This window comes from Myxine glutinosa, chromosome 4 (assembly GCF_964187855.1).
Source record: "Myxine glutinosa chromosome 4, kmMyxGlut1.1, whole genome shotgun sequence".
NCBI classification, from domain to species: Eukaryota; Metazoa; Chordata; class Myxini; order Myxiniformes; family Myxinidae; genus Myxine; species Myxine glutinosa.
In genome coordinates, this window is record NC_136264.1 from 24,745,289 (window position 1) to 24,771,119 (window position 25,831).

Genomic DNA, 25,831 nt, shown 5'->3' on the forward strand with positions numbered 1-25,831 from the left:
AAATTCAGAACAAAAATATTAAACTCATATCATCATATTGTCCCAAAGAAAATCATCATCAACAACAAAACATGAAGAAATGTCCTCAGACAGAATGGAATGATGAAACAATACAAAACCATCTCAGACAATACCATCTGTCCCATAAAATCTGTTGCAATAAAAAACGATTATTGAGAGAAATTATTAAATCTCTCTTGTATAATAAATTATTAATTAATTCAATCTGCACAGCAGTCTTTCCATGGGATAAGTCATTCAGGGTAAACAGCTCCCAACTATGAGTAACAGATTAATATGAAAATAAAACAATTCAGCACAGGAATCAAACCAACACACCTTGGCAGGAAATATCACCGTTTCCAACAAACCCTTCCCGGCAGATGCAGTTGTAGGTTCCATTCAGATTGATGCACTTGGCATTTTTCACGCACGCAGTTGAATTGTCACATTCATTAATATCTGTTGGAAAAAGGAAACGAGTTTATAAAGCAGCCATATATTTTCAGACTTGGAGTGAATTAAATGTTGTAGCCACAGAAGCTGAACGTTGTTCGAGGAGTTGATAGCAGTAATTCTGGAAATCCGGATCACGATCTCACATGCACATTCAGATGAGGATATTTTGCCCCTGAATTCAACAATTAATCTTTGTTTATAAATGAACATATTGATTGTTTAATTTTGGATGCATTAGGGTTCAATTAAGGTGGTATAATTCCACAGTTTTACAATTTGACTCCATAGAAAATTGTCAGTATGTTATTCTATCACATTATTTCAGATGTACATCAGTTTGACTCATTTATTCACCAACATTCACCGACTGTGTTTGAATCACTCGATTAACGTGTGCTGGAGGATCAATCCCGATTTGTGTCTTTTGCATCTGAGGATCTCATTTAACCTCACCCATTACCAAAGGGCCCTCACCCATTACCTTTATGACAGTCAATATGTGAATTCACATGCAGATCTACTTTCATATAGATCGTTCACTCTCGATTATAATATAATCTATACACCCTGGCGAGGCACTGCCATTGATTCAATGTTCCGTCTTGTTGCTGTTTCGTTGCTTGTTGCTTTTAAGAATATTAATGTTGTTTCGTGAATTGAATTTTTGTTTTGTTTTTCGTGATTTTTTGAGCAAAATAATTACCCAAATTTCTGCTTTCTTAAGCAATGCGAGTTTGACCTCATTCCCTCCTCCCCTGCCCACCCACCCCCTCCCCCTGCAATCGTCCCTTTTCCCAAGTATTGCTGAAAACCTTACCTTGACATTTTCCTGCAGAAACGTTTTCATATCCAGTGCGACATCTGCACAGGTAATTTCCAATTACATTTACACACAACGTGATGTTCGGATCACAATTGTTGGTGCTGCTGCTTTCACATTCATCAACATCGATGCAAACCAATCCATTGCCAGTAAATCCTTCCTTGCAGGTACAGTTATGGCCACCATCCGTATTGGAACAGGTTGCATTGGAATGACAATCATTGTTTCCGTCGCATTCATCCACATCTGTGGAACATGAAAGGAGATTTTTCAAAATAATAGGAGTACATTTTAACTTCCTGAATTTAGCTATTTTAACATGAAAGACACAGACAGCATTTCCTCGTGTAGTCCAGGAGCATAGTACTGCATATGGTAAAGAAGTCTCGTGGGAATTTCTTGATGAAAGCAAACCACTTGTCCAAATGTGTCAAGAGGACCCCAAAGCACATTAAAAACCACGATGACATTCTGGGAAACTGTTGTGGTCATGAGAATGAGACGTTACACGGAACATGTATTTTTGCGCATTTTTATTCATTTGGCCGTACATTCCAACAGTAATAATCAAAAGTTTTCGCTGATATGTCTCCAGATTTCATGGAGATGCAATTCCTGTCACACTGAGAAACTCCATCAGAAACAGATGCAATGTTTTATTCTATCGATGGGTTCAACAAGGACCAGAAACACCACCCTATTGACTGATGAGAAGTCTGCACAAATCAACAAACATGCCACCAGACTAGCACAGAGTACATTGACAATGTACCTGTCAAGGTAGCAGGTTGGGAACAAGAAATCAGTCAGTCAGGTCGTGAAATGCCACAACAGCTCGCAATTGTAATCGCTATTCGTCAAGCAAGGAACTCATCAACATGTTGTACAAATTCGGAGTGTCTGTTGAATAAAACATTCTTCTTCATCTGGAAGGGCAGATCTGTTCAACAGCAGTCGAGAGAATACTTGTCAACCTGGACTGTACCTGCCCCCGGATGTCATTCGAGGAAGGTATGTTATTTGCTATTGATAACGTTGATTTCGCCAAGGACACCCCTGATGGTAAACGAACACTCCATGCCACTGCCATGACGAGCTACCAGTGAAGTCAACCACATAGGAACACAACACATTCCATCATGCAAGTAAACCCCGCCCCACGACTGCCGACGTCATCTGAACATTCCCGAAGGACGGCTAGGCTCCGCCTCGAAGGACCGTAAATAACAGACCACGCCCCGAGCTTCGTGTGTGGTTTAGGAGCCAAGGGACGATGTGATGGGACGTCGGGATTGGTCGGGGTGACATCAGTGAGGCACAAAAGAGGAAGATCCTCCTCTCTCTCGCTATGGTTCTGGCGATCGGATTGGGCGGTCGCAGCATTTTGGGGGCTCTCTCGTTGTGATGCTGGGCGCAGGCGGTCGCATTTTTGGCTCGTATGCGCTTGGGGAATAATAAACATAGGGGCAATACCCCTGGTGCTCACCTGGTAGAATAAACAGTATACTACACTGACTAAAGGTATTTAAAACCAATTTTGATGGTTGCTAGAAGACAGCGCAGCATGCAGAATCAATCATACTAACATAATCATAAGACTTTAAACAAACAAACAAAAAAATACCTATTTTTGGAGGAAACCCCCACCCTCCCACCCACCACACCCCAACCCTCCCACCCACCACACCCCCAATACATCACGGGTGATGAAGGTTGTGGTCACGTTTCATCAAAACTGCATGTGTAGTTTCTGAGAAGAAAGCAAATACCTACTTTGGGGGGCAACCCTGTCTGTTTTTCTGTCTGAGTGTAGGAGCCTCAATTAGATCTATCGTTTTACCTCAAATTTCATATTTATTGCTTTCAATTATTTTTAATAAATTCTTTCTTTTTTGAATTGTACTTTTGTGTCATGTCCGTTTAATCATTTGTGGGTCAGGAATAAAACCCCGTGTCGGCCGTCCGATCATATAAGGCTTCGGGCCTTTACGGCGCGTGTGAAAGGATAATCCCGCCAAGGTTCGAAATTTGCCTCGAAGTTAATTGTTCGGCTATCTGTCCAAGGCTGGTCTTGATCGGCTACAGACACGACAATACTTAGTAATTTTGTCCATGACTATATCAAGCATGAAATGTGTGTCAATTCTTATTCTGCATGAGGTGTATATCCGGTCATTTTTAAATATGGCAATTTCAATAGCACAATTGAGAGAGGGATGCTGAGTTCAGAATGTAATGGGGGAAAAAACAGAAGAAAGACAGGGATTGTTATGTCATTCTCCAAGATCCAATGTCCAACTGATGTGTTCCTGCATGGGCACGGCTTCTACCTCCTCTGGAACGGCCTTTACATCACGCGGCTTGTCACGTCATTGGCTGCCCGTTGACTGGGATGCCATCTTTGGACCATCCAACCCTGTGGGTTGGCCTCTCCTAAAGTGTTCCACACCTCTCCGTGACTCCATAGCTTACTACAACACTACTGTCTGCAGTTCATGGTCAAACGGCCCATGTTTATGTCCTTTTCCAGCACGTCGGGCTTTCTAGGTGTCTTTATGCACAAGTCCTCCACCCAGCCTCGCCTGTACAGAGGGTTTTACAAAACAGGACCTGATCTTATTCTGCTAACAGTAATCACCTCCTCGGTGCACATTTTACCATACAACGTACTACAACAAAACCCTGATACATGAGTAAATCTGAGCTACGAAGCACACGGTCCATGCTATTTTCAGCACAAAGTAGCTATGGATCCCGACTACCTCCTTTCCGCAAAACAATATAATTTCAAAATCATTAAATGTGCCGGGGCAATTCAATTTATGACATGGACTTTGTTTATTTTATAAAAATCTGACCATATGGATTCGTATTAAAGAAAAACTCACCCATGCAGGGACTTCCTTCGTAGCCTCTCTCACATGAGCAATTATAAGAACCGATCACGTTCAGGCATATTGAGTGATTTCCACAGACCATTTGAGTTGAACATTCATCAATATCTGATATAGAAGAAATATAGAACAAAAGTATTAAACTCATATCATCATATTGTCCCAAATTAAATAATCACAAACAAAACATGAAGAAATGTCTTCAGACAGAATGCAATGATGAAACAATACAAAACCATCTCAGACAATCACATCTGTCCCATAAAATCTATTTGGATATAAAATGATTATTGAGAGAAATTATTAAATCTCTCTTGTATAATAATTTATTAATTGTTTCAATGTGTGTAGCAGTCTTTTCATGGGGCAAGTTATTCGGGGTAAACAGTGGAGGCATCACAAAAGCTCCCAACTGGGAGTAACAGATTACTATTAAAATTAATCTGATCAAGATCGAGTTAAAATAATTCAGCACAGGAATCAAACCAACACACCTTGGCAGGAAATATCACCGTTTCCGACAAATCCTTCCCGGCAGGTGCAGTTGTAGGTTCCATTCAGGTTCAAGCAATCGGCATTTTTCACACACACAGTTGAATTGTCACATTCATTAATATCTATTGGAAAAAGAAAACAAAGTTTATAAAGCAGTCATATATATTTCAGACTTGAAGAACATGCAGTAAATTAAATGTTGTTGTCCACAGAAGCTGAAGAACGTTCGAGGAGATGATCGCAGTAATTCTGGAAATCCCGATCACGATCTCACATGCACTATTTTTACCCCTGATTTCAATGATTAATCTTTGTTTTTAAACCAACATATTAATTGTTTAATTTGGATGTTTTAGGTTTACATTAAGGTGGTATAATTGCACAGTTTTACAATGTTACTCCAGAGACAATTGTCAGTATGTTGTTACATCACATTATTTCATATGTACATCAGTTTGACTCATTATTCACCGACTTTGAATCAGCAGAAATTATACTTTATCCTACACTTTGCCACACGGCACATGGCACATACCCTTATGTAAAAGGGCCTTTTCTATGCCCCTTGCATTTTACCCAAGAATATTAATATTGTTTCGTGAATTGAATTTTTGTTTTGTTTTTCGTGATATTAGACCCTGGTGTTGGGCTAGCGGCTAGGGTGCTGGCTTAGGATCCTAGGATCCTAAGCTAGCGGCTAGGGTGCTGGCTTAGGATCCTAGGATCCTGGGTTCGAATCCCGGTCAATCGCTGAATTAACGCCAGGGGGGTTGACTCAGCCTGTTCATACCTTCCGAGGTCGGCAAATTGAGTACCAGTTCACTGGTAATTCCCTGCTTGTCGTTAAAGGTGGCAAAAAGGGTTGGCGTCAGGAAGGGCATCCGGCCGTAAAACATTGCTTCAAAAAGGGGACCGAAAAACAACAACAACCACAGTTCCCGAAAAAGGCCAACCCCCGCTTGCGGGGAAAAATGGCCTCTAAAGGTGGTTTTTTTGTTGTTTTTTTTCGTGATATTTTGAGCAAAATAATTACCCAAATTTCTGCTTTCTTAAGCAATGCGAGTTTGACCTCATTCCCTCCTCCCATGCCCACCCACTCCCCTCCCCCTCCAATCGTCCCTTTTCCCCAAGTATTGTTGAAAACCTTACCTTGACATTTTCCTGCAGAAACGTTTTCATATCCAGTGCGACATCTGCACAGGTAATTTCCAATTCCATTTACACACAACGTGCTGCTCGGATCACACTCGTTGGTGCTGCTGCTTTCACATTCATCAATATCTATGCAAACCAATCCATTGCCAGTAAATCCTTCCTTGCAGGTACAGTTATGGCCACCATCCGTATTGGAACAGGTTGCATTGGAATGACAATCATTGTTTCCGTTGCATTCATCCACATCTGTGAAACATGAAAGGAGATTTTTCAAAATAATAGGAGTACATTTTAACTTCCTGAATTTAGTTATTTTAACATGAAAGATACAGACAGCATTTCCTCGTGTAGTCCAGGAGCATAGTACTGCATATGGTAAAGAAGTCTCGTGGGAATTTCTTGATGAAAGCAAACCACTTGTCTAAATGTGTCAAGAGGACCCCAAAGCACATTAAAAACCACGATGACATTCTGGGAAACTGTTGTGGTCATGGGAATGAGACGTTACACGGAACATGTATTTTTGCGCATTTTTATTCATTTGGCCATACATTCCAACAGTAATAATCAAAAGTTTTCGCTGATATGTCTCCAGATTTCATGGAGGTGCAATTCCTGTCAAACTAAGAAACTCCATCCGAAACAGATGCAATGTTTTATTCCATCGTTGGGTTAAAAAAGGACCACAAACACCACCCTATTGACTGATGAGAAATCCGCACAAATCAACAAACATGCCACCAGACTAGCACAGACTACATTGACAATGTACCTGTCAAGGTAGCAGGTTGCGAACAATAAATCAGTCAGTCAGGTCGTGAAATGCCACAACAACTCCCAATTGTAATCGCTATTCGTCAAGCAACACGGAGCAAGGAACTCATCAACATGTTGTACAAATTCGGAGTGTCTGTTGATTAAAACATACTTCTTCGACTGGAAGGGCAGATCTGTTCAACAGCAGTCGAGAGAATACTTGTCAACGATGGACAGTACCTACCCCCGGATGTCATTCGAGGAAGGTATGTTATTTGCTATTGATAACGTTGATTTCGCCAAGGACACCCCTAATGGTAAACGAACACTCCATGCCACTCCCATGACGAGCTGGCAGTGATGTCAACCAGATAGGAACACAACACATTCCATCATGCAAGTAAACCCGGCCCAACGACTGCCGACGTCATCTGAACATTCCCGAAGGACGGCTAGGCTCCGCCTCGAAGGACCGTAATTAACAGACCACGCCTCGAGCTTCGTATGTGGCTGAGGAGCCAAGGGACGATGTGATGGGACGTCGGCATTAGTCGGGGTGACGTCAGTGAGGGACAAAAGAGGAAGATCCTCCTCACTCTCTCTCGCCATGGTTCTGGTGATCGGATTGGGCGGTCGCAGCATTTTGGGGGCTCTCGCGTTGTGATGCTGGGTGCAGTGCAGGCGGTCACATTTTTGGCTCGTATGCGCTTGGGGAAATAATAAACATAGGGGCAATACCCCTGGCGGTCACCTAGTGGAATAAACAGTATACTACACTGACTAAAGGTATTTAAAACCAATTTTGATGGTTGCTCGAAGACAGCGCAGCATGCAGAATCAATCATACTAACATAATCATAAGACTTTAAACAAATAAACAAAAAAATACCTGTTTTGGGAGGAAACCCCCACCCTCCCACCCACCAAAACCCCAATACTTCACGGGTGATGAAGGTTGTGGTCACGTTTCATCGAAACTGCATGTGTAGTTTCTGAGAAGAAAGCAAATACCTATTTTGGGGGGCAGCCCTGTCTGTTTTTGTGTCTGAGTGTTGGTGCCTCAATTAGAACTATCGTTTTACCTCAAATTTCAATTTTATTGCTTCAAATTATTTTTAATAAATTCGTTATTTGTTGAATTTTACTTTTGTGTCATGTCCGTTTACTCACTTGTGGGTCAGGAATAAAACCCCGTGTCGGCCATCCGATCAGATAAGGCTCCAGGCCTTTACCGCGTGCGCGAAAGGATAATCCCGCCAAGGTTCGAAATTCGCCTCGAAGTTGACTGTTCAGCTATCTCTCCAAGGCTGGTCTTGATCGGCTACAGACGCGACAATACTTATTCATTTTGTCCATGACTATATCAAGCATGAAATGTGTGTCAATTCTTATTCTGGATGAGGTGTAAATCTGGTCATTTTTAAATATGGCAATTTCAATAGCACAATTGAGAGAGGGATGCTGAGTTCAGAATGTAATGTGGGAAAAAACAGAAGAAAGACAGGGATTGTTATGCCATTCTCCAAGGTCCAAGGTCCAACCGCTGTGTTCCTGCATGGGCACGGCTTCTACCTCCTCTGGAACGGCCTTTACATCACGCGGCTTGTCACGTCATTGGCTGCCCGTTGACTGGGATGCCATATTTGGACCATCCAACCCTGTGGGGTGGCCTCTCCTAAAGTGTTCCACACCTCTCCGTGACTCCACAGCTTACTACAACACCACTGTCTGCAGTTCATGGTCAAACGGCCCATGTTTATGTCCTTTTCCAGCGCGTAGGGCTTTCTAGGTGTCTTTATGCACAAGTCCTCCACCCAGCCTCGCCTGTACAGAGGGTTTTACAAAACAGGCCCTGATCTTATTCTGCTAACAGTAATCACCTCCTCGGTGCACATTTTACCATACAACGTACTACAACAAAACCCTGATACATGAGTAAATCTGAGCAACTAAGCACACAGTCCATGCTATTTTCAGCACAAAGTAGCTATGGATCCCGACTACCTCCTTTCCGCAAAACAATATAATTTCAAAATCATTAAATGTGCCGGGGCAATTCAATTTATGACAGGGATTTTGTTTATTTTATAAAAAGCTGACCATATGGATTCTTATTAAAGAAAAACTCACCCATGCAGGGACTTCCTTCGTAGCCTCTCTCACATGAGCAATTATAAGAACCGATCACGTTCCGGCATATTGAGTGATTTCCACAGACCTTTTGAGTTGTACATTCATTAATATCTGATATAGAAGAAATATAGAACAAAAGTATTAAACTCATATCATCATATTGTCCCAAATTAAATAATCAAAAACAAAACATGAAGAAATGTCTTCAGACAGAATGCAATGATGAAACAATACAAAACCATCTCAGACAATCACATCTGTCCCATAAAATCTATTTGGATATAAAATGATTATTGAGAGAAATTATTAAATCTCTCTTGTATAATAATTTATTAATTGTTTCAATGTGTGTCGCAGTCTTTTCATGGGGCAAGTTATTCGGGGTAAACAGTGGAGGCATCACAAAAGCTCCCAACTGGGAGTAACAGATTACTATTAAAATTAATCTGATCAAGATCGAGTTAAAATAATTCAGCACAGGAATCAAACCAACACACCTTGGCAGGAAATATCACCGTTTCCGACAAATCCTTCCTGGCAGGTGCAGTTGTAGGTTCCATGCAGGTTCAAGCAATCGGCATTGTTCACACACACAGTTGAATTGTCACATTCATTAATATCTGTTGGAAAAAGAAAACAAAGTTTATAAAGCAGTCATATATATTTCAGACTTGAAGAACATGCAGTAAATTAAATGTTGTTGTCCACAGAAGCTGAAGAACGTTCGAGGAGATGATCGCAGTAATTCTGGAAATCCCGATCACGATCTCACATGCACTATTTTTACCCCTGATTTCAATGATTAATCTTTGTTTTTAAACCAACATGTTAATTGTTTAATTTGGATGTTTTAGGTTTACATTAAGGTGGTATAATTGCACAGTTTTACAATGTTACTCCAGAGACAATTGTCAGTATGTTGTTACATCACATTATTTCATATGTACATCAGTTTGACTCATTATTCACCGACTTTGAATCAGCAGAAATTATACTTTATCCTACACTTTGCCACACGGCACATGGCACATACCCTTATGTAAAAGGGCCTTTTCTATGCCCCTTGCATTTTACCCAAGAATATTAATATTGTTTCGTGAATTGAATTTTTGTTTTGTTTTTCGTGATATTTTGAGCAAAATAATTACCCAAATTTCTGCTTTCTTAAGCAATGCGAGTTTGAAACAATACAATGCCATCTGTACCATACAATCTACAGTGCATTCTTTAAGTATTCAGACCCCTTCACTTTTTTCACATGTTGTTATGTTGCAGCTTTATGCTGAAATCGTTTAAATTCATTTTTCCCCTCATCAATCGACACCCAATCCCCCATAATGACAAAGAGAAAACAGGATTTTAGAAAGTTTTGCAAATTTATTTAAAAATTAAAATTGAAATATCACATTCAGACCATAAGCATTCAGACAATAAGTATTCAGACCCTTTGCGATGACACTTGAAATTTAGCTCAGGTTTTTTTTTTGTTTGTTTGTTTTTGTATACTGAATTCAGGCTCGTGAAAGAGCTGACATTTATTTCACAAACAAATCAACCAGACAAACAAAATATATAAAAAGAGGGAGCGGAAGACAAGAGAAGGGGAAGCACACAAACACTTGAGGGCACACAACATTTAAGAGCAGGGAGATGTGTGGGAGGGAGAGGGCTTGGGGGGAGGGCGGTGGCAGAAGTATCAAACACAAGGACACCAAGGACTTCCAGGACAGAAGTTGGTATTTCAAAAAAGTGGAATTGGGGTGAAATTAGCGGGGATAGAAAAGATCAATGTTTTGGATGGGGGAAGATAAGAGATGGTGGTGAACAGCTGTTTTAAAGACCTGGAGGGTGGAGTGGGATTGAAGAGAGTGAGGGAGTTTGTTCCAGAGGCGGGAGAAAAGAGGAATGAAGGAGTGAAGGTGAGCAGAGAGTCTTGATTTTCACAGTTTAACCATAAGAGGGTTGCAGGCAGATCTTGTGCGACCTGTAGGAATATTTGCTGGACAGAGCCCAGAGAGAACTTGGGGGGGGGGGGGGCAAGGCCAGAGAGGAGTCGGTAGAAGATGGAAAGACCACCAACCTGCCTGCGGTGAGTGAGTGAGAGGCCCCTGGAGTTAGCTTCATCGCATGAGATTCCAATGATTCTGAATGCTTTGGTTTCAACAGCGTGAAGACGAGCTAGGTGTGAGGCAGGTGCACCAGCCCAGAGGGGAGAGCAGTATTCCATTGAGCTGCGGATGAAAGCCTTGTATGTGGTGAGGAGCTCAGGTGTGCCAAGGAAGGACTTCGCACGACGGAGGTTGCCCAGTCGGCGACTGGCTTTGGAGGCCAACTTTGAAATGTGGTTTTCCCAGGAAAGATCATGGCAGATAGTGAGACCCAAAAGCTTGAGTGACAGAACTTCTTGGAGAGGATTATTCAGAAAGTGGATGGGAGGGTTGTCCAGTCGGTCTTTTCGGAGAGACATCGTAAGAGTGTGAGATTTGTCAGGATTGAAAGACATGTTCCACTTGTATGCCCAGTCTGTGATTTTGTCCAGGTCTGCAGAGAGTGAGGACGCTGCAGACTGCCGATCTGAGGGATTAAGAATGGAGGAACAGAGAGTAGAGTCATCAGCAAAGAGATAGAGAGGATTTTCAAGAGAGTCAGAGAGATCATTGATGAAGACCAGAAAAAGCACAGGGCCCAGAACACTGCCTTGGGGAACTCCAGCCTGAACAAGAAGAGGAGATGAGAGAAACCCATTCAGGGCCACACGTTGACTACGACTAGAGAGGAAGTCCGCCAGCCATGCGTGGAGATTTCCATGGATACCAAAAGAGGAGAGTTTGGTGAGCAGAGCGGGGTGCCAGACCGTATCGAAGGCACGTGATATGTCAAGGGAGACAGCTCTAATTTCCTGTTTGGCATTGAGGACCTCCATCCATTGTTGAGAAAGCAGAAGCAGCATGTCCAGAGTAGAGTGACCAGGTCTGAAACCAAATTGATGATCAGAGATCAAGCCATTGCCTCCCATTTCTCTTGATCATCTTTGAGATGTTTCTACACCTTGATTGGAGTCCACCTGTGGTAAATTCAATTGATTGGACATGATTTGGAAAGGCACTAATGGCCAGACGGAAGCCGCTCCTCAGTGAAAGACACATGAAAGCCCACTTGGAGTTTGCAAAAAAGCACCTAAAGAACTCTCAGACTGTGAGAAACAAGATCCTGTGGGCTTTCATGTGTCTTTCACTGAGGAGTGGCTCCATCTGGCCACTCTGACATAAAGCCCAGATCGGTGGGGTGTTGCAGTGATGGTTGTCCTTCTGGAAGTTTCTCCCATCTCCACACAGGATCTCAGGAGCTCAGCCAGAGTGACCATCGGGTTCTTGGTCACCTCTCTTACCAAGGCCCTTCTCCCCCGATTGCTCAGTTTGGCCGGGCGGCCAGCTCTAGGAAGAGTCCTGGTTGTTCCAAACTTCTTCCATTTAAGAATTATGGAGGCCACTGTGCTCTTGGGAACTTTCAATGCAGCAGAAATATTTTTGTTGGCTTCCCCAAATCTGTGCCTCGACACAATCCTGTCTCTGAGCTCTGTAGGCAGTTCCTTCGACCTCATGGCTTGGTTTTTGCTCTGATATGCATCGTCAGCTGTGAGACCTTATATAGACAGGTGTGTGCCATCTGTGCTTGCCAGCGACTACAACCACGTTATGGCCTGGCGAGTTTCTTGAAACCCTTTAGGACATCCCCAGAACCATGATGTATTCAGACAGCCAACTCCGAGATCCCTGTGTACATTGAGATGTTAAAACTGAAGACGTTATACCCAGCGACGTTATACCCAGCGACGTTAAACCCGGCGAAGTTATACCTGGCGACGTTATACCCGGCGACGTTATACCCGGCGACGTTATACCCGGCGACGTTATACCCGGCGACGTTAAACCCGGCGACGTTATACCCGGCGACGTTAAACCCGGCGACGTTAAACCCGGCGACGTTAAACCTGACGACATTATACCCGGCAATGTTATACCTGGCGACATTAAACCCGACGACGTTAAACCTGACGACATTATACCCGGCAATGTTATACCCGGTGTTACATATTTATGTGAATGTATGTGAATTACCATTCAGGTCTTTGCTTATCCGTGTGTAGTATATTAAGTTGTTGTGTAGTTGTTGTGGTTGGATGGTCAGGAGCCCTTCTGAACCAGTGGCCGGAAACGGAAGTGACCGGAAACGGAAGAAAAAAAGACACGAGGAAGAAAAGGGACGAGTATTATTCTTCCTCGCCCCGCTCCGACAAAAGGTGGGATCGACCTTGCGCTGCGTGGAAAAGCGGCGTTCCGATCCGAAGCCTGTCTGGCGAGAGGAATTACCGGGACGATACCTGCCCGGTGGAGACGGCAAGTTGACGTGGGGCCGTGCATCGACCCCGCGCCTGGCCTCGTTCGCGGCACCGTCCAAACAGACGCGTGCGGGTCGCCCGTTGGGGCCTAACGCGCCTTGCAAGCGGCGTGGGGTTTGGCTTGCTTTACCGTATTCGCTTCGCGTGGCCACGAGGGGCTGCAGCCACGGTGCCTGGTACGATACCTGCCCGGTGGAAACACGTCCACCCGGGGTTCGTTCTACCGCCCGAGTGCGGTGACGGCGACCATCATCTTGGTCAGGAGGGGCCCAGAGACATTGTGCGGGACCGAGACCGAAAGGGTGTCGTGAGTACTCACCGGGACACACGTATATAAGATGGCCATCTTACTCATAGGAAAGTGCTTGTGAATTGGGAATTGTTGATGGTTGTATATGGTTGATTGCTCTGGGAAAATCTCCGTGGTTGTGTCATTGCAATTGTATGGTCATTCCCATTGAAATATATCCTTGAACGTCAGTTGTCTCTGGGGTGAAATTCATATGGATTGCGTGGCGAAAGCGCATATTTAATACAGCTTTCTGGCGAAGTTCCTCTCACGGTCCGGGGGTCACCGAGACCAGGTATTCACCGAGGGGACCACGTAACAGAATTGGGGGCTCGTCCAAATTACGATTTGCGGTTTCGCAATTGGGTCTACGTCCGGGATTTAAAATTGTATAAAATAATAAAATAATAATTTTTTTATTAATTAAAATTTATTAATTAATTATTAATTGGTAAAAAAAAAAATTGAGAAATTGGGGTAAAGTCTTGGGTGAAGGTTAACAGGTGTTAACGATAGGCACCATGGCGTTTGTGGCACAGAACTTTGGGGTAACCCCGAGTGAGGCACAGTTCCGAGCGTTGCTAAAGTCGGACCTCTTGAAATTGGCCAAACATTTTAACTTGGAGGTCCGAACTAATTTGAGGAAGGCAGAGTTGCAGGCCACGGTGATACAATCTATGGTGGGATTAGGAACATGGGACGAGTTAGCCTGGGAGTGGCTACCCGAAGAACCAGAAGACGTTGAGCTCCGGAAACTGGAGTTGCAATTACGGAGCCAGGAACGGATCAAAGAAGAAGAAAGGAAAGCAGAAGAGAGGAGAGAAGAGAAACAAGCAGAGGAAAGGAGAGTGGAACGAGAACTCCAGGAAAGGTTAAAAGAAGAAGAAAGGAAAGCAGAAAAGGAAAGAGCAGAAGAAGAAAGGAAAGCAGAAAAGGAAAGAGCAGAAGAAGAAAGGAAAGCAGAAGCGAGGAGAGAAGAGAAACAAGCAGAGGAAAGGAGAGTGGAACGAGAACTCCAGGAAAGGTTAAAAGAAGAAGAAAGGAAAGCAGAAAAGGAAAGAGCAGAAGAAGAAAGGAAAGCGGAAGCGAGGAGAGAAGAGAAACAAGCAGAGGAAAGGAGAGTGGAACGAGAACTCCAGGAAAGGTTAGCAGAAGAAGAAAGGAAAGCAGAAGCGAGGAGAGAAGAGAAACAAGCAGAGGAAAGGAGAGTGGAACGAGAACTCCAGGAAAGGTTAGAAGGGAGAAAAGCAGAGGAGAGGAGAGCTGCAAGGGACCTCGAAGCAGAGGAGAGAAAAGCGGAAAGGGAATTAAAGGAACGTGACATGGAGCTTCAGCAAGAAATCAAATTCAAGGAGCTGGAGTTAATGAGAGAACGGGGAGAGGCACCACCCTTGCTGACGGGGTCGACACCTAACCAGAAAACCTGGGATGTGGGCAGACATGTGAGGCTGGTTCCACCGTTCAGTGAAAAGGAAGTCGCGAAATTTTTCCCACACTTTGAGAAAGTGGCTCGACAATTAAACTGGCCGGAGGAGGCCTGGACCATACTCGTGCAAAGTGTGCTGGTGGGGAAAGCTCAGGAAATTTATTCGGCGCTACCAATGGACCAATGTGCAGATTATGAGGTACTGAAGAAGCACATCCTCAAAGCCTATGAGTTGGTTCCGGAAGCTTACAGGCAAAAATTCAGGAATGCCAGGAAGAGGGAGAGTGAGACCCATGTGGAGTTTGCCAGAGTGAAAGAAAACATGTTTGATCGGTGGTGTGAGTCAAAAGGAGTCGGGAAAGACTTCGAAACATTGCGGGACTTGATCCTGGTGGAGGAATTCCAGCAGTGTGTCCACGAGGACATCAAAGTGTACCTGCAGGAAAAGAAGGTACCAAAGTTGTGGGACGCAGCCACCATGGCAGATGATTATGCCTTAACCCACCGAATAGGGGTCCACGAACCTAACGCCTCGCCTAGATCTCCGCAGGGGAGGTGGGGAACAGCAGGTGCGGAGAACGACAATACATGGCGGCGGCCTCGAGAGGATTATGGGGACAACGCGGATACCCCACCTGTTCGAAGTCAGAGGGCTGCGGGCCCAAGACAAACTTATTTTTCAGGGGGCCCAAGGCAGACCACGAGTTTTTCCTCTGGGCCTACTTGCGCGTTTTGCAAGAAACCTGGACACTTGATGTCCAGTTGTTACCTCATGAAAAGGGACAACCCAGAGCGGAGTCCAACTATTACAACTCCGAATGCGATGGCTAGCGTAAGAAATCGCCATCAAAAGGGTTACCAACCATTTATTTCAGAGGGGTTTGTGTCACTGGATGGAGCCTCGACTAACCGGAGACCGGTTAGGATATTGAGGGACACAGGGGCCCATCAATCTTTAATGCTTGAAGGCATTTTGCCATGGTCCGAGGAGACGGCAACGGGGGATAGTGTTCGTTTACAGGGGATCGGGGGCGGTGTTAGTGCTCCCCTTCATGTCATCCATTTGGAGTCCGATTTGGTGTCAGGACCGGTCACCGTCGGCTTACAAGCCACGCTTCCTGTAGAGGGTGTATCTGTGGTTATCGGGAATGATTTGGCCGGGGGTCAAGTTTATGGTAACCTGAGGGTTGGTAAAGAGCCCAGCAGGGAAAATAACACCACACCTGCTCGGGATGGCGACAAAAGTGCCAAGTTATTTGTAGGGGGACTGAACTTCAAAACAGAGGAAGAAGTTCTGACCTCTGTCTTCAACAGATATGGGCCGCTGGTGGAAGTGCGGTTGGTAAGAGACAGGGAAACGCAACAGTCAAGAGGGTTCGGCTTTGTCACGTTTGCCAGCACAAAAGATGCCAGAGAGGCAGAGAAGAATTGGAATGGCAAGGATTTGGAGGGTCGGACCATAACCGTAGGGAAGGCATTTCGTAGGCGTCGAGAGGTCTACAGGAGAGGACAACTGGGCGGTAGTTTTGGTGGTGGCCGCAATCAATATTATTATGGAGGCTCCCTGAGTTACAGCAGCTCCCGAAGGAAGGATTGTCAAAGTAGTGGCCGAGAAGGAGACCGCTATTCAGGGGACTACAGGGACAAGTGGTCCCACCATAATTATTAGGGAAGTTCTGAGAAGTTGAAGCACTGAATGCAGCGGAGCCGCCGAGCCAAGATTCCTACACGAATTAACCGTGAACGCCGTTCCTAAAGGCGTCCATGTAGTGAACTTTCATGCACGGACTAACCGTGAACTCCACGTTCCTCAAGGCGCCCATGTACAGAACTTTCCTGCACGGACTAACCGTGAACTCCGCGTTCCTAAAGGCATCCATGTAGTGAATACTCAGCTTGGCCTCCCGGAAAAAGTGCTATCGAGTGGCTTAACTTTGGATCTTTGATTAACCCCTTAACCTTCCTTCACAAGAAACTGTCGGTCAAAGTCAGAGGGTCATGAGATGGAGTTTGATTTGGCAGGGACAATGTCGTTGCTGGTGCTTAGTCCAGAGTGAGTAATCTGGAGGGGTTGTGGTGAAATTTTGGTTGCTTTATTTTTAAGTGATAACTGTGCCCGGGGGGAACTGATAATGTGGGGGGGTTGAGTTATCTGGTTTGTTTCTCCAAATTGGCCGGCAAAGAAAGTTTTCGCTGGGTTCAAACTTTCTTTCTTGAAGGGGGGGAGTGTTACATATTTATGTGAATGTATGTGAATTACCATTCAGGTCTTTGCTTATCCGTGTGTAGTATATTAAGTTGTTGTGTAGTTGTTGTGGTTGGAGGGTCAGGAGCCCTTCTGAACCAGTGGCCGGAAACGGAAGTGACCGGAAACGGAAGAAAAAAAGACACGAGGAAGAAAAGGGACGAGTATTATTCTTCCTCGCCCCGCTCCGACAAAAGGTGGGATCGACCTTGCGCTGCGTGGAAAAGCGGCGTTCCGATCCGAAGCCTGTCTGGCGAGAGGAATTACCGGGACGATACCTGCCCGGTGGAGACGGCAAGTTGACGTGGGGCCGTGCATCGACCCCGCGCCTGGCCTCGTTCGCGGCACCGTCCAAACAGACGCGTGCGGGTCGCCCGTTGGGGCCTAACGCACCTTGCAAGCGGCGTGGGGTTTGGCTTGCTTTACCGTATTCGCTTCGTGTGGCCACGAGGGGCTGCAGCCACGGTGCCTGGTACGATACCTGCCCGGTGGAAACACGTCCACCCGGGGTTCGTTCTACCGCCCGAGTGCGGTGACGGCGACCATCATCTTGGTCAGGAGGGGCCCAGAGACATTGTGCGGGACCGAGACCGAAAGGGTGTCGTGAGTACTCACCGGGACACACGTATATAAGATGGCCATCTTACTCATAGGAAAGTGCTTGTGAATTGGGAATTGTTGATGGTTGTATATGGTTGATTGCTCGGGGAAAATCTCCGTGGTTGTGTCATTGCAATTGTATGGTCATTCCCATTGAAATATATCCTTGAACGTCAGTTGTCTCTGGGGTGAAATTCATATGGATTGCGTGGCGAAAGCGCATATTTAATACAGCTTTCTGGCGAAGTTCCTCTCACGGTCCGGGGGTCACCGAGACCAGGTATTCACCGAGGGGACCACGTAACACCGGTGATGTTATACCCGGCGACGCCCATGTCTATGTGGAGTATGTTAACACAATGTTCCTCATCGAAAAGCACTGTGGTGGATTGCTGCTGCATTCCTGGATGTTGGCTGTTACAGCAAGCCAAAACCATCATTGATGCCGTTTGTGGTGTCCACTCTCCACACCATTTCGGGTTGGTCCTGTGTCATCGCATCTGACTTGAAAATGAAAATTTTTCTCTTCCTCAAATCCTCTTCACAACATTAAAAATAACTAACAATAAAGCTTCCAAAATGAATCTTAAAATGGCTCACACTGCTTATTACTCCATCAGGAACAACCCTTTCATCCTTATTCTTCATCATCAGCAAAATCTTTTGCTCTTCTCCTTGACAAGGATTATTTCCCATGCCTTCAACCAAAATATTGTCACCACCACCCCACTAGGAAGTCTGTCACAGGTCATACAGTCTCAGAATCCTGAGGTGTCAATTTTACAGAGGCTGTACGCCCACGACAAAAATTTCCCCTTCACGTTCCTCCATGGTGTCAAGCCACTCCATGTCGGTACCACTCCCCCATCTGATCCCCCCTCAGCCTGCCGCTCTCACCTTCCACCTCGTCCTGCCCCCATCAGCTTCCCTCCAACCAGTTGTATTAGTCAGGTAGCTTAGGAAATGGATGTGGACGTTCTGGACAAAAGCGCTAAATTTTCCCCACATGCTACCCATAGCTTTAGCTTTCCGTTTTTGGTAGGAACAACTTCCTCCGAATACATTATGGCGGCCATCTTGGATTTTCAAAATGGCCGCCATGTAAAAACATATCTATCAATATCTCAGCTTCTAAGCCACTTAGCATCATAATCTTGGTGTCTAAACCCACATTTTCAGGGTCAAGGAATGCAACTACTGTATACCATTTAGGATCGTGTCAGTTTGGTTTTTTTGGGGGTTTTTTTTGTATACTGAATCGAGGCTCGTGAAAGAGCTAACATTTATTTCACAAACAAATCAACCAGACAAACAAAATATATAAAAAGAGGGAGCGGAAGACAAAATGGGGAGAGAATGGGAAGCACACAAACACAACATTTGAGAGCAGGGAGAAGTGTGGGAGGGAGAGGGCTTGGGGGGAGGAGGCGTGGGAAGGGGGGGGGGGGTATAAAACCTCTTTGGTCAAAAATAAAACAAGGCTTGGTTATTTTCAGGGTTTTTTCAGGCGGAAAAGTTCCATCAACATCGAGGAAAGAATAAGAAGTAAAACAGATGGAGAAGTTAAGTGACATGTTTTATAGGATGATTATTTAATAAGAAATTAATAATTTCATTTATTTTCAGCTTGACCAGCATGATAGATTGGAACACGTGCTTGATCTGTCAAGAAAAGACGACGGAGCTTCTGAAATGCCCACTCGATGCACAAAGAATTGGGGATAAGTCAGAACCACACAGCTCCTTCTTGAATAACGTTTATTCTTTCAGAGCCCTGGGAGCATTGCCAGTGGTGATTAACTCTGGAGAAGACATGACTGTAGGTGAACTGGTCCAAAACCGGGTTGCATGGCACAAATCTTGCTACATCAAGTTCAGCAAAGAGAAGTTGGAGAGAGCTCCTAAAAAGTGTGACAAGGATGACGCTGCAGAGAGCACACTTCTGGGGTTAAACGGCCTCAGCGTTGATTGACAAAATGGGCTGTCTGTTTTGTCATCGAGAGGATGGACACCTACATGAATTTAGAACAATTGGAGCTGATGAGACCATAAGACAGATGGCTACCGAGCTGCAGGACACAGAGTTAATGGCTCGAATAGAAGGTGGCGATCTTATAGCACTCGAGGCTAAATATCATTTGCAGTGCTTAACAGAACTACGGAATCGCTACAGATCACTGATGCGGCAAAATAAGCAGGGATCGGGAGGCTCTTCTGAGGAAAAGAAGATGAAGGCAAGAGCACTTGTGGAGCTCTTTACTCATGTAGAAAACTGTGTGGCTGATGGGAGTTTCTACTTCAAATGTTCAGTCTTGCATCAGCTGTATGAAAACCGCGTACGATACCTTTGTGTTGATAAGGAGACTAACCGAACCCGATTCAAGGAGAAAGCTCGAGCATACTTCCCGCAAGCACAAGAGCAAAGTGATGGCAAAAATAAGGTTCTGGAATTTGAAAATGGTATGCAGCAAATGCTAAAGCAAGCCATGGCATGCGATAATGAAGGTGATGCACTACTGCTGGCTAAGGCTGTCAAGATAGTGCGCAAATATATTGTCAGCTACAAAGGTTTCCACTTTGATGGCGAATTTCCTTCTGGTTGTCAACAAGGATCAGTGCCATCTTCTCTCAAGACCCTTGTGTCTATGCTGTTGAATGGTGCTGACCTGAAAGACCAAGATTCCACAGACTCGCAGGCAAACCTCACAGTCTCTCAGACCATTCTCTTCAACTTCAAGAAACATGCTTCGACTTCTGCTAAGTGTCGGCATTCCTTGGATAGGGAACCACAATTGCTGCTGTGCGTCGGAATGAAGATTCACACAGAGACCAGGTCGAAAAAGATCATCACAAAGCTATATGACTTGGGTCTCAGTGTAAGCTACGACAGAGTTCTTCAGCTTGAGCCAGCTTACGACTGCTGTCTGTGAGAACTTTCAGGACAAAGGAGCTGTGGTTCATGCTGAGCTGTGACGTGGACTATTTACTGTTGGTGCGCTTGACGACTTGGATTACAATCCTTCAAGTACAACTGCTAAGGGGTCATTTCATGGCACAGACATCAGTCTGTTTCAGTTTCCCACTTTAGTCAGGTTCACTATGTTTTTTCGTTCAAAATTTTGGTAGATTAGCAAACCTATACATTTTTGGAATATTCAGAGCATGAGGAATCCAAAAATTAATGTTTACATTTGCGTAGACACCTTTGCGAAAATGACACTCAGGACAGTGATGAAGATCTGTAAAAGCATATTCCTGAACGGTGTAGACCTCGTAGATCCTGTGTATAGGACTTATAGTTCAATCTGATACTACCTATAACTTCCTATAACAACCTATAACTTCAAAGGACTTGCAATATCATGTATTATGTAATACAGTTATATCACAAATATAAAGACAATGGTTTTCAATTACCTTTGTTTGTTGCTTTTCTCTAATCCTGAGCACTATTTTGAGGCCTTTATTGGATTCCTTGACCCAGAAAACATAGGATTAGCATATTTAATTAAGTCTCCAGGTTGACTAGAAGCCGAGATCGCGCAAAATATGTATGTTATGGCGGCCATTTTCAAAATCCAAAATGGCGGCCATGCAGGTGTCTGTGCAAATGCCAACATTGATTTTCAGATTCTCCATGCTCTGAAGATTCCAAAAATGTCCAGGTTTGCTAATCCCAAAATGTTGAAAGAAATTATATTTGTTAACATAGTGAACCTGACTATCTTCATCACTGTCCTGAGGGTCATTTTCGCAAAGGTGTCTACGCAAATGTAAACATAAATTTTTGGATTCCTCATGCTCTGAATATTCCAAAAATGTATAGTTTTGCTAATCTACCAAAATTTTGAACGAAATTATATTTGTTAACATAGTGAACCTGACTAATTCGTCTAATTTTGGAGTGAAGCAGAACGACATCAGACTGTGTTTGACTGATACGAAGAATAATCACCAGTTGCCAGACAGCTTCACCACAGTGCCAGCTGTTGCTTTGAAGACAGCATAAGTGTCAGTCCCACAACTGTCAAATGAATCAGCACCAAAAGACGGACAACTGGTAGGTGCACAATTGAAGGAGAAGAGCTGGCTGGAGCATGCTAGACAACAGATGGAGAAAGATGAAGTTGAAAAAGGTGACACTATTACCTGGTCAGCATTCCATGCCTCCATGCAAGATGCATCAGCAGATCAGCACACCACCCTTACACAGCTCTTGCCCCTTTTCTATGAGAAGGCAGCTATTGCAGCTATGATCAAGTATGGAATTAATGTGCTGCATTGAGCTAAATAATTTCTCAATCCTGGACAGATAATAGTTATAGCCTTTGATGTACCACTCTATGCTCTTGCCAGTTCACTCAGTGGAACTGGCCTGACACACACGGAGAGGATAAGTTCATAGCAATGTTTGGTGGCCTGCACATAGAGATGGCTATGTGGAAAACGTATGGTGACTACTTGGAGGGATCCGGATGGACCAATGCGCTAACACAAGCTGCCATTGCATCATCAGGCACTGCCAACTCGTTTCTGAAGGCCTCACATCTGACCAGACCAAGGCACACTCACCAGGTGACTGCTTTGGCATTGGCAAAGCTCCAGGAGGATACTTTTCTGCACTCTGAGGGAACACACAGTGATGAAGCCAAGGAGGCGTGGAGGGAGGAAATGGTACAGAAGAGTCCAACATTCCAGTACTGGGAAACAGGTCTCAACATGGAACTCCTGGGACTCATCTTCATCAGATCATGGTGTGAGGGGAATTTTCTTCTGTATGTTTAAAGCCTCAAGGCCTTGGTTCCATGGTTCTTCGCTCTAAACCACCACAATTATGCACGGTGGATTCCAATACACATTCGAGACATGGAGAGTCTGCCAGCACCCATTCTCAAAGAGTTTGAGGAGCACAGTCACTGGGTCATCCACAAAACCACCAACAGATTCTCGACCATCCCAATCGACCAAGCCCATGAACAGCATAATTAAGCGGTCAAGGGTTGTGGGGGTGCAGTCGGTCTGACTTAAAATCCTTCAGCCTTCAGAAAATGGATGGTCTCATGGCCTGAACAAGCAAGGTTACTAAAGGAGTTTGAAGAGGACTACCTCCCAAAAGATGAAGACTCAGATTGTGGTTATCATCATGAAGAGGGATTTTCCACAAAGAGAAGTTTCAAGCAGCAGGCTGTGAGTCTGGTTCAGGTCATCAATGAGCTGGGAAACCCTTTACTTGATGACAGTGATGAGTTACTGGCACTAGACACACGGAATGTTTTGGATGAATCTGTGGTGAACACGGTGCGAACAGTACATAGACTAGGAAAGGATCAGCACGTCAAATATTGCAAAGAAGTTATTATTGATTGCCCATCCTCCATTCATGAGCTGACTAAGAAGAATGCCCTTCCTCTCTTCAGTTGTCCATGGCCAAAATCCAAGACCAAACAAGTGGGAAAGATGTCCCTACTCAAGGATGCTGTTGTTCTGTTCTCTCGCCTGTACATCGTGATGCAGCACAGGGTTAGTGACATGAGTACATTCTTCAGCCATGAGAATCATCCTTCCCCCCCCCTTCACTATCTGATGATGGAAAATTGCGCTTAGGAAAGAAATCTGATCTGATGCACATTCTGGCCAAAGACACCCACAATGATCCTCCTGATTCCATTGACATGAAGTTTCTTGATGGAGCTGTTGTGGTGCACTTGCTCCCCACTACCAACATTGTGACATTTGATGAGTATGCTGATCGCGTCTTTGTTCCATACATCATAAAACAACTAGAAAATTCCAAAAGAGTTGATATAGTATGGGACACATACATCTCCAGCATCATCAAAAAATCCACTCGAGAAAAGCAAGGAAAGGGTGTTCAGAGAAAGGTTGTGGGCAAGAACAAGCTCCCAGGAAATTGGGCCGACTTCTTACTTCACCCAGCCAACAAACAGGAACTGTTTGCATTCCTTTCCAACAAGATTGCCACTGTGGATTCCCCGAAGAGAAGGAAATCATCATCACATCTGGTGTCACAGCTATTCTTCGAGGAACCGATCAATCCATGGCACCATGTGATCATGAGGAAGCGGACACCAGGCTGCTGAATCACTTACGACTGCTCTTCAGAATGGCTGTACCAACTGTCTGGTGCGCACTGTTGACACGGATGTAGTGGTGATTATCATTGGCAACTTCCATCACCTGATCACCCTGTGCCAAGATGTGAGCATTTGGGTTGCCTATGGTACGGGCAAGAACTTTACATATCATCACATCAATGATATCTACGAAGACCTGGGTAGGGAGAAATCCGGGGAGAAAAGGGGAGAAACTTCCAGAAGGACAACCATCACTGCAACACTCCACCGATGTAGGCTTTATGGCAGAGTGGCCAGACGGAAGCCTCTCCTCAGTGAAAGACACATGAAAGTCCACAAAATCTTGTTTCTCACAGTCTGGGAGTCCTTTAGGTGCTTTTTTGCAAACTCCAAGCGGGCTTTCATGCGTCTTTCACTGAGGAGAGGCTTCCGTCTGGCCACTCTGCCATAAAGCCCAGATAGGTGGAGTGTTGCAGTGATTGTTGTCCTTCTGGAAGTTTCTCCCATCTCCACACAGGATCGCTGGAGCTCAGCCAGAGTGACCATCGGGTTCTTGGTCACCTCTCTTACCAAGGCCCTTCTCCCCCGATTGCTCAGTTTGGCCGGGCGGCCAGCTCTAGGAAGAGTCCTGGTTGTTCCAAACTTCTTCCATTTAAGAATTATGGAGGCCACTGTGCTCTTGGGAACCTTCAATGCAGCAGAGATTTTTTTTGTAGGCTTCCCCAGATCTGTGCCTCGACACAATCCTGTCTCTGAGCTCTGCAGGCAGTTCCTTCGGCCTCATGGCTTGGTTTTTGCTCTGATATGCATTGTCAGCAGTGAGACCTTCTATGGACAGGTGTGTACCTTTCCAAATCATGTCCAATCAATTGAATTTACCACAGGTGGACTCCAATCAAGGTGTAGAAACATCTCATAGATGATCAAGAGAAATGGGAGGCACCTGAGCTAAATTTCAAGTGTCATCGCAAAGGGTCTGAATACTTATGTAAATGTGATATTTCAGTTTTTTCTATTTAATAAATTTGCAAAACTTTCTAAAATCCCGTTTTCTCTTCGTCATTATGGGGTATTGAGTGTAGATTGATGAGGGAAAAAATGAATTTAAACGATTTCAGCATGAGGCTGCAACATAACAAAATGTGAAAAAAGTGAAGGGGTCTGAATACTTTCTGAATGTTCTGTACATGGCACTTCATCCTTACATAGAAGTAGAGGTTGGTGCTCAACATCTCCAGCTGCTGGGATGCTTCATTGTTATCCTGTATAAGACGAGTGACCTGCAACATGTGGATGAAGCTAGAAAGGAGCTGTTTTGCCAGAAGGGGAAGACAATGGAGAGACTTCCCCCAACACAGGATGCACTATTGCATATCAGGCAGAAATATGGTGCACCAGTGAGCAGATTGAACAACACGCACCTACTCCAGAGGATTGGTATGGACTCTCGATGAGGACAGCCATTAATGGGTTCCTGTGTGGAACTGTTACCTGTGGTCTTCAAGGCCTGCAGTGAACTGGTCAAATGTAGCTGCGAGATTCAAAGTGGATGTGGAGCTCGGTGCGCATGCAGAAAGGCAAGTTGGAAGTGCACTGAACTCTGCAGTTGTCACTGTGAGAAGTAGGCTGGGAATAGAATGCATGTGCAGTGGTGTGTGATGACAATATACCGGCGCATTTATAGTTGATTTAGTTACAGTCCTTGCAGTATTTTCAGTGACGATGGCGCTTTAACAGTATTCTGTTTTATTTACTTTTCAAGTTTTATGTTCACTTTATTTTTTGTGTAAATAAAGATCGTCTGTTCCTTTTCTAAATGGTATAGTTGTATTCCTTGACCCAGAAAATGTATGTTTAGACACCAAGATTGTGATCCGAAGTGGCTTAGAAGCTGAGATATTGGTAGATATAGGTTTTTACATGGCGGTCATCTTGGAAATCCAAGATGGCCACCATAATGTATTCGGAAGAAGTGGTGCCTATCAAAAATGGAAAGCTAAGGTAACGGGTGGAAAATTTGTGGGGAAAAATTGGAGCTTTTGTCCAGAACGTCCATATCCAT

The 25,831-nt window shown here is 44.6% G+C and overlaps 1 protein-coding gene across 1 annotated transcript in view; it reads right to left on the bottom strand.

The window, feature by feature from the left end:
- LOC137424498 (uncharacterized) overlaps positions 1-25,831 on the bottom strand; it is a 113,780-nt gene that overhangs the window by 25,090 nt on the left and 62,859 nt on the right. Inside the window, exons 9-15 of the mRNA XM_078775523.1 lie at positions 9,213-9,335; positions 8,713-8,826; positions 5,821-6,072; positions 4,671-4,793; positions 4,171-4,284; positions 1,277-1,528; positions 340-462 (exon numbers count right to left, since the gene is read on the bottom strand). Coding sequence (XP_078631649.1) covers positions 340-462; positions 1,277-1,528; positions 4,171-4,284; positions 4,671-4,793; positions 5,821-6,072; positions 8,713-8,826; positions 9,213-9,335 — 1,101 coding nt within the window. The remainder of the gene's footprint in view (positions 1-339; positions 463-1,276; positions 1,529-4,170; positions 4,285-4,670; positions 4,794-5,820; positions 6,073-8,712; positions 8,827-9,212; positions 9,336-25,831) is intronic.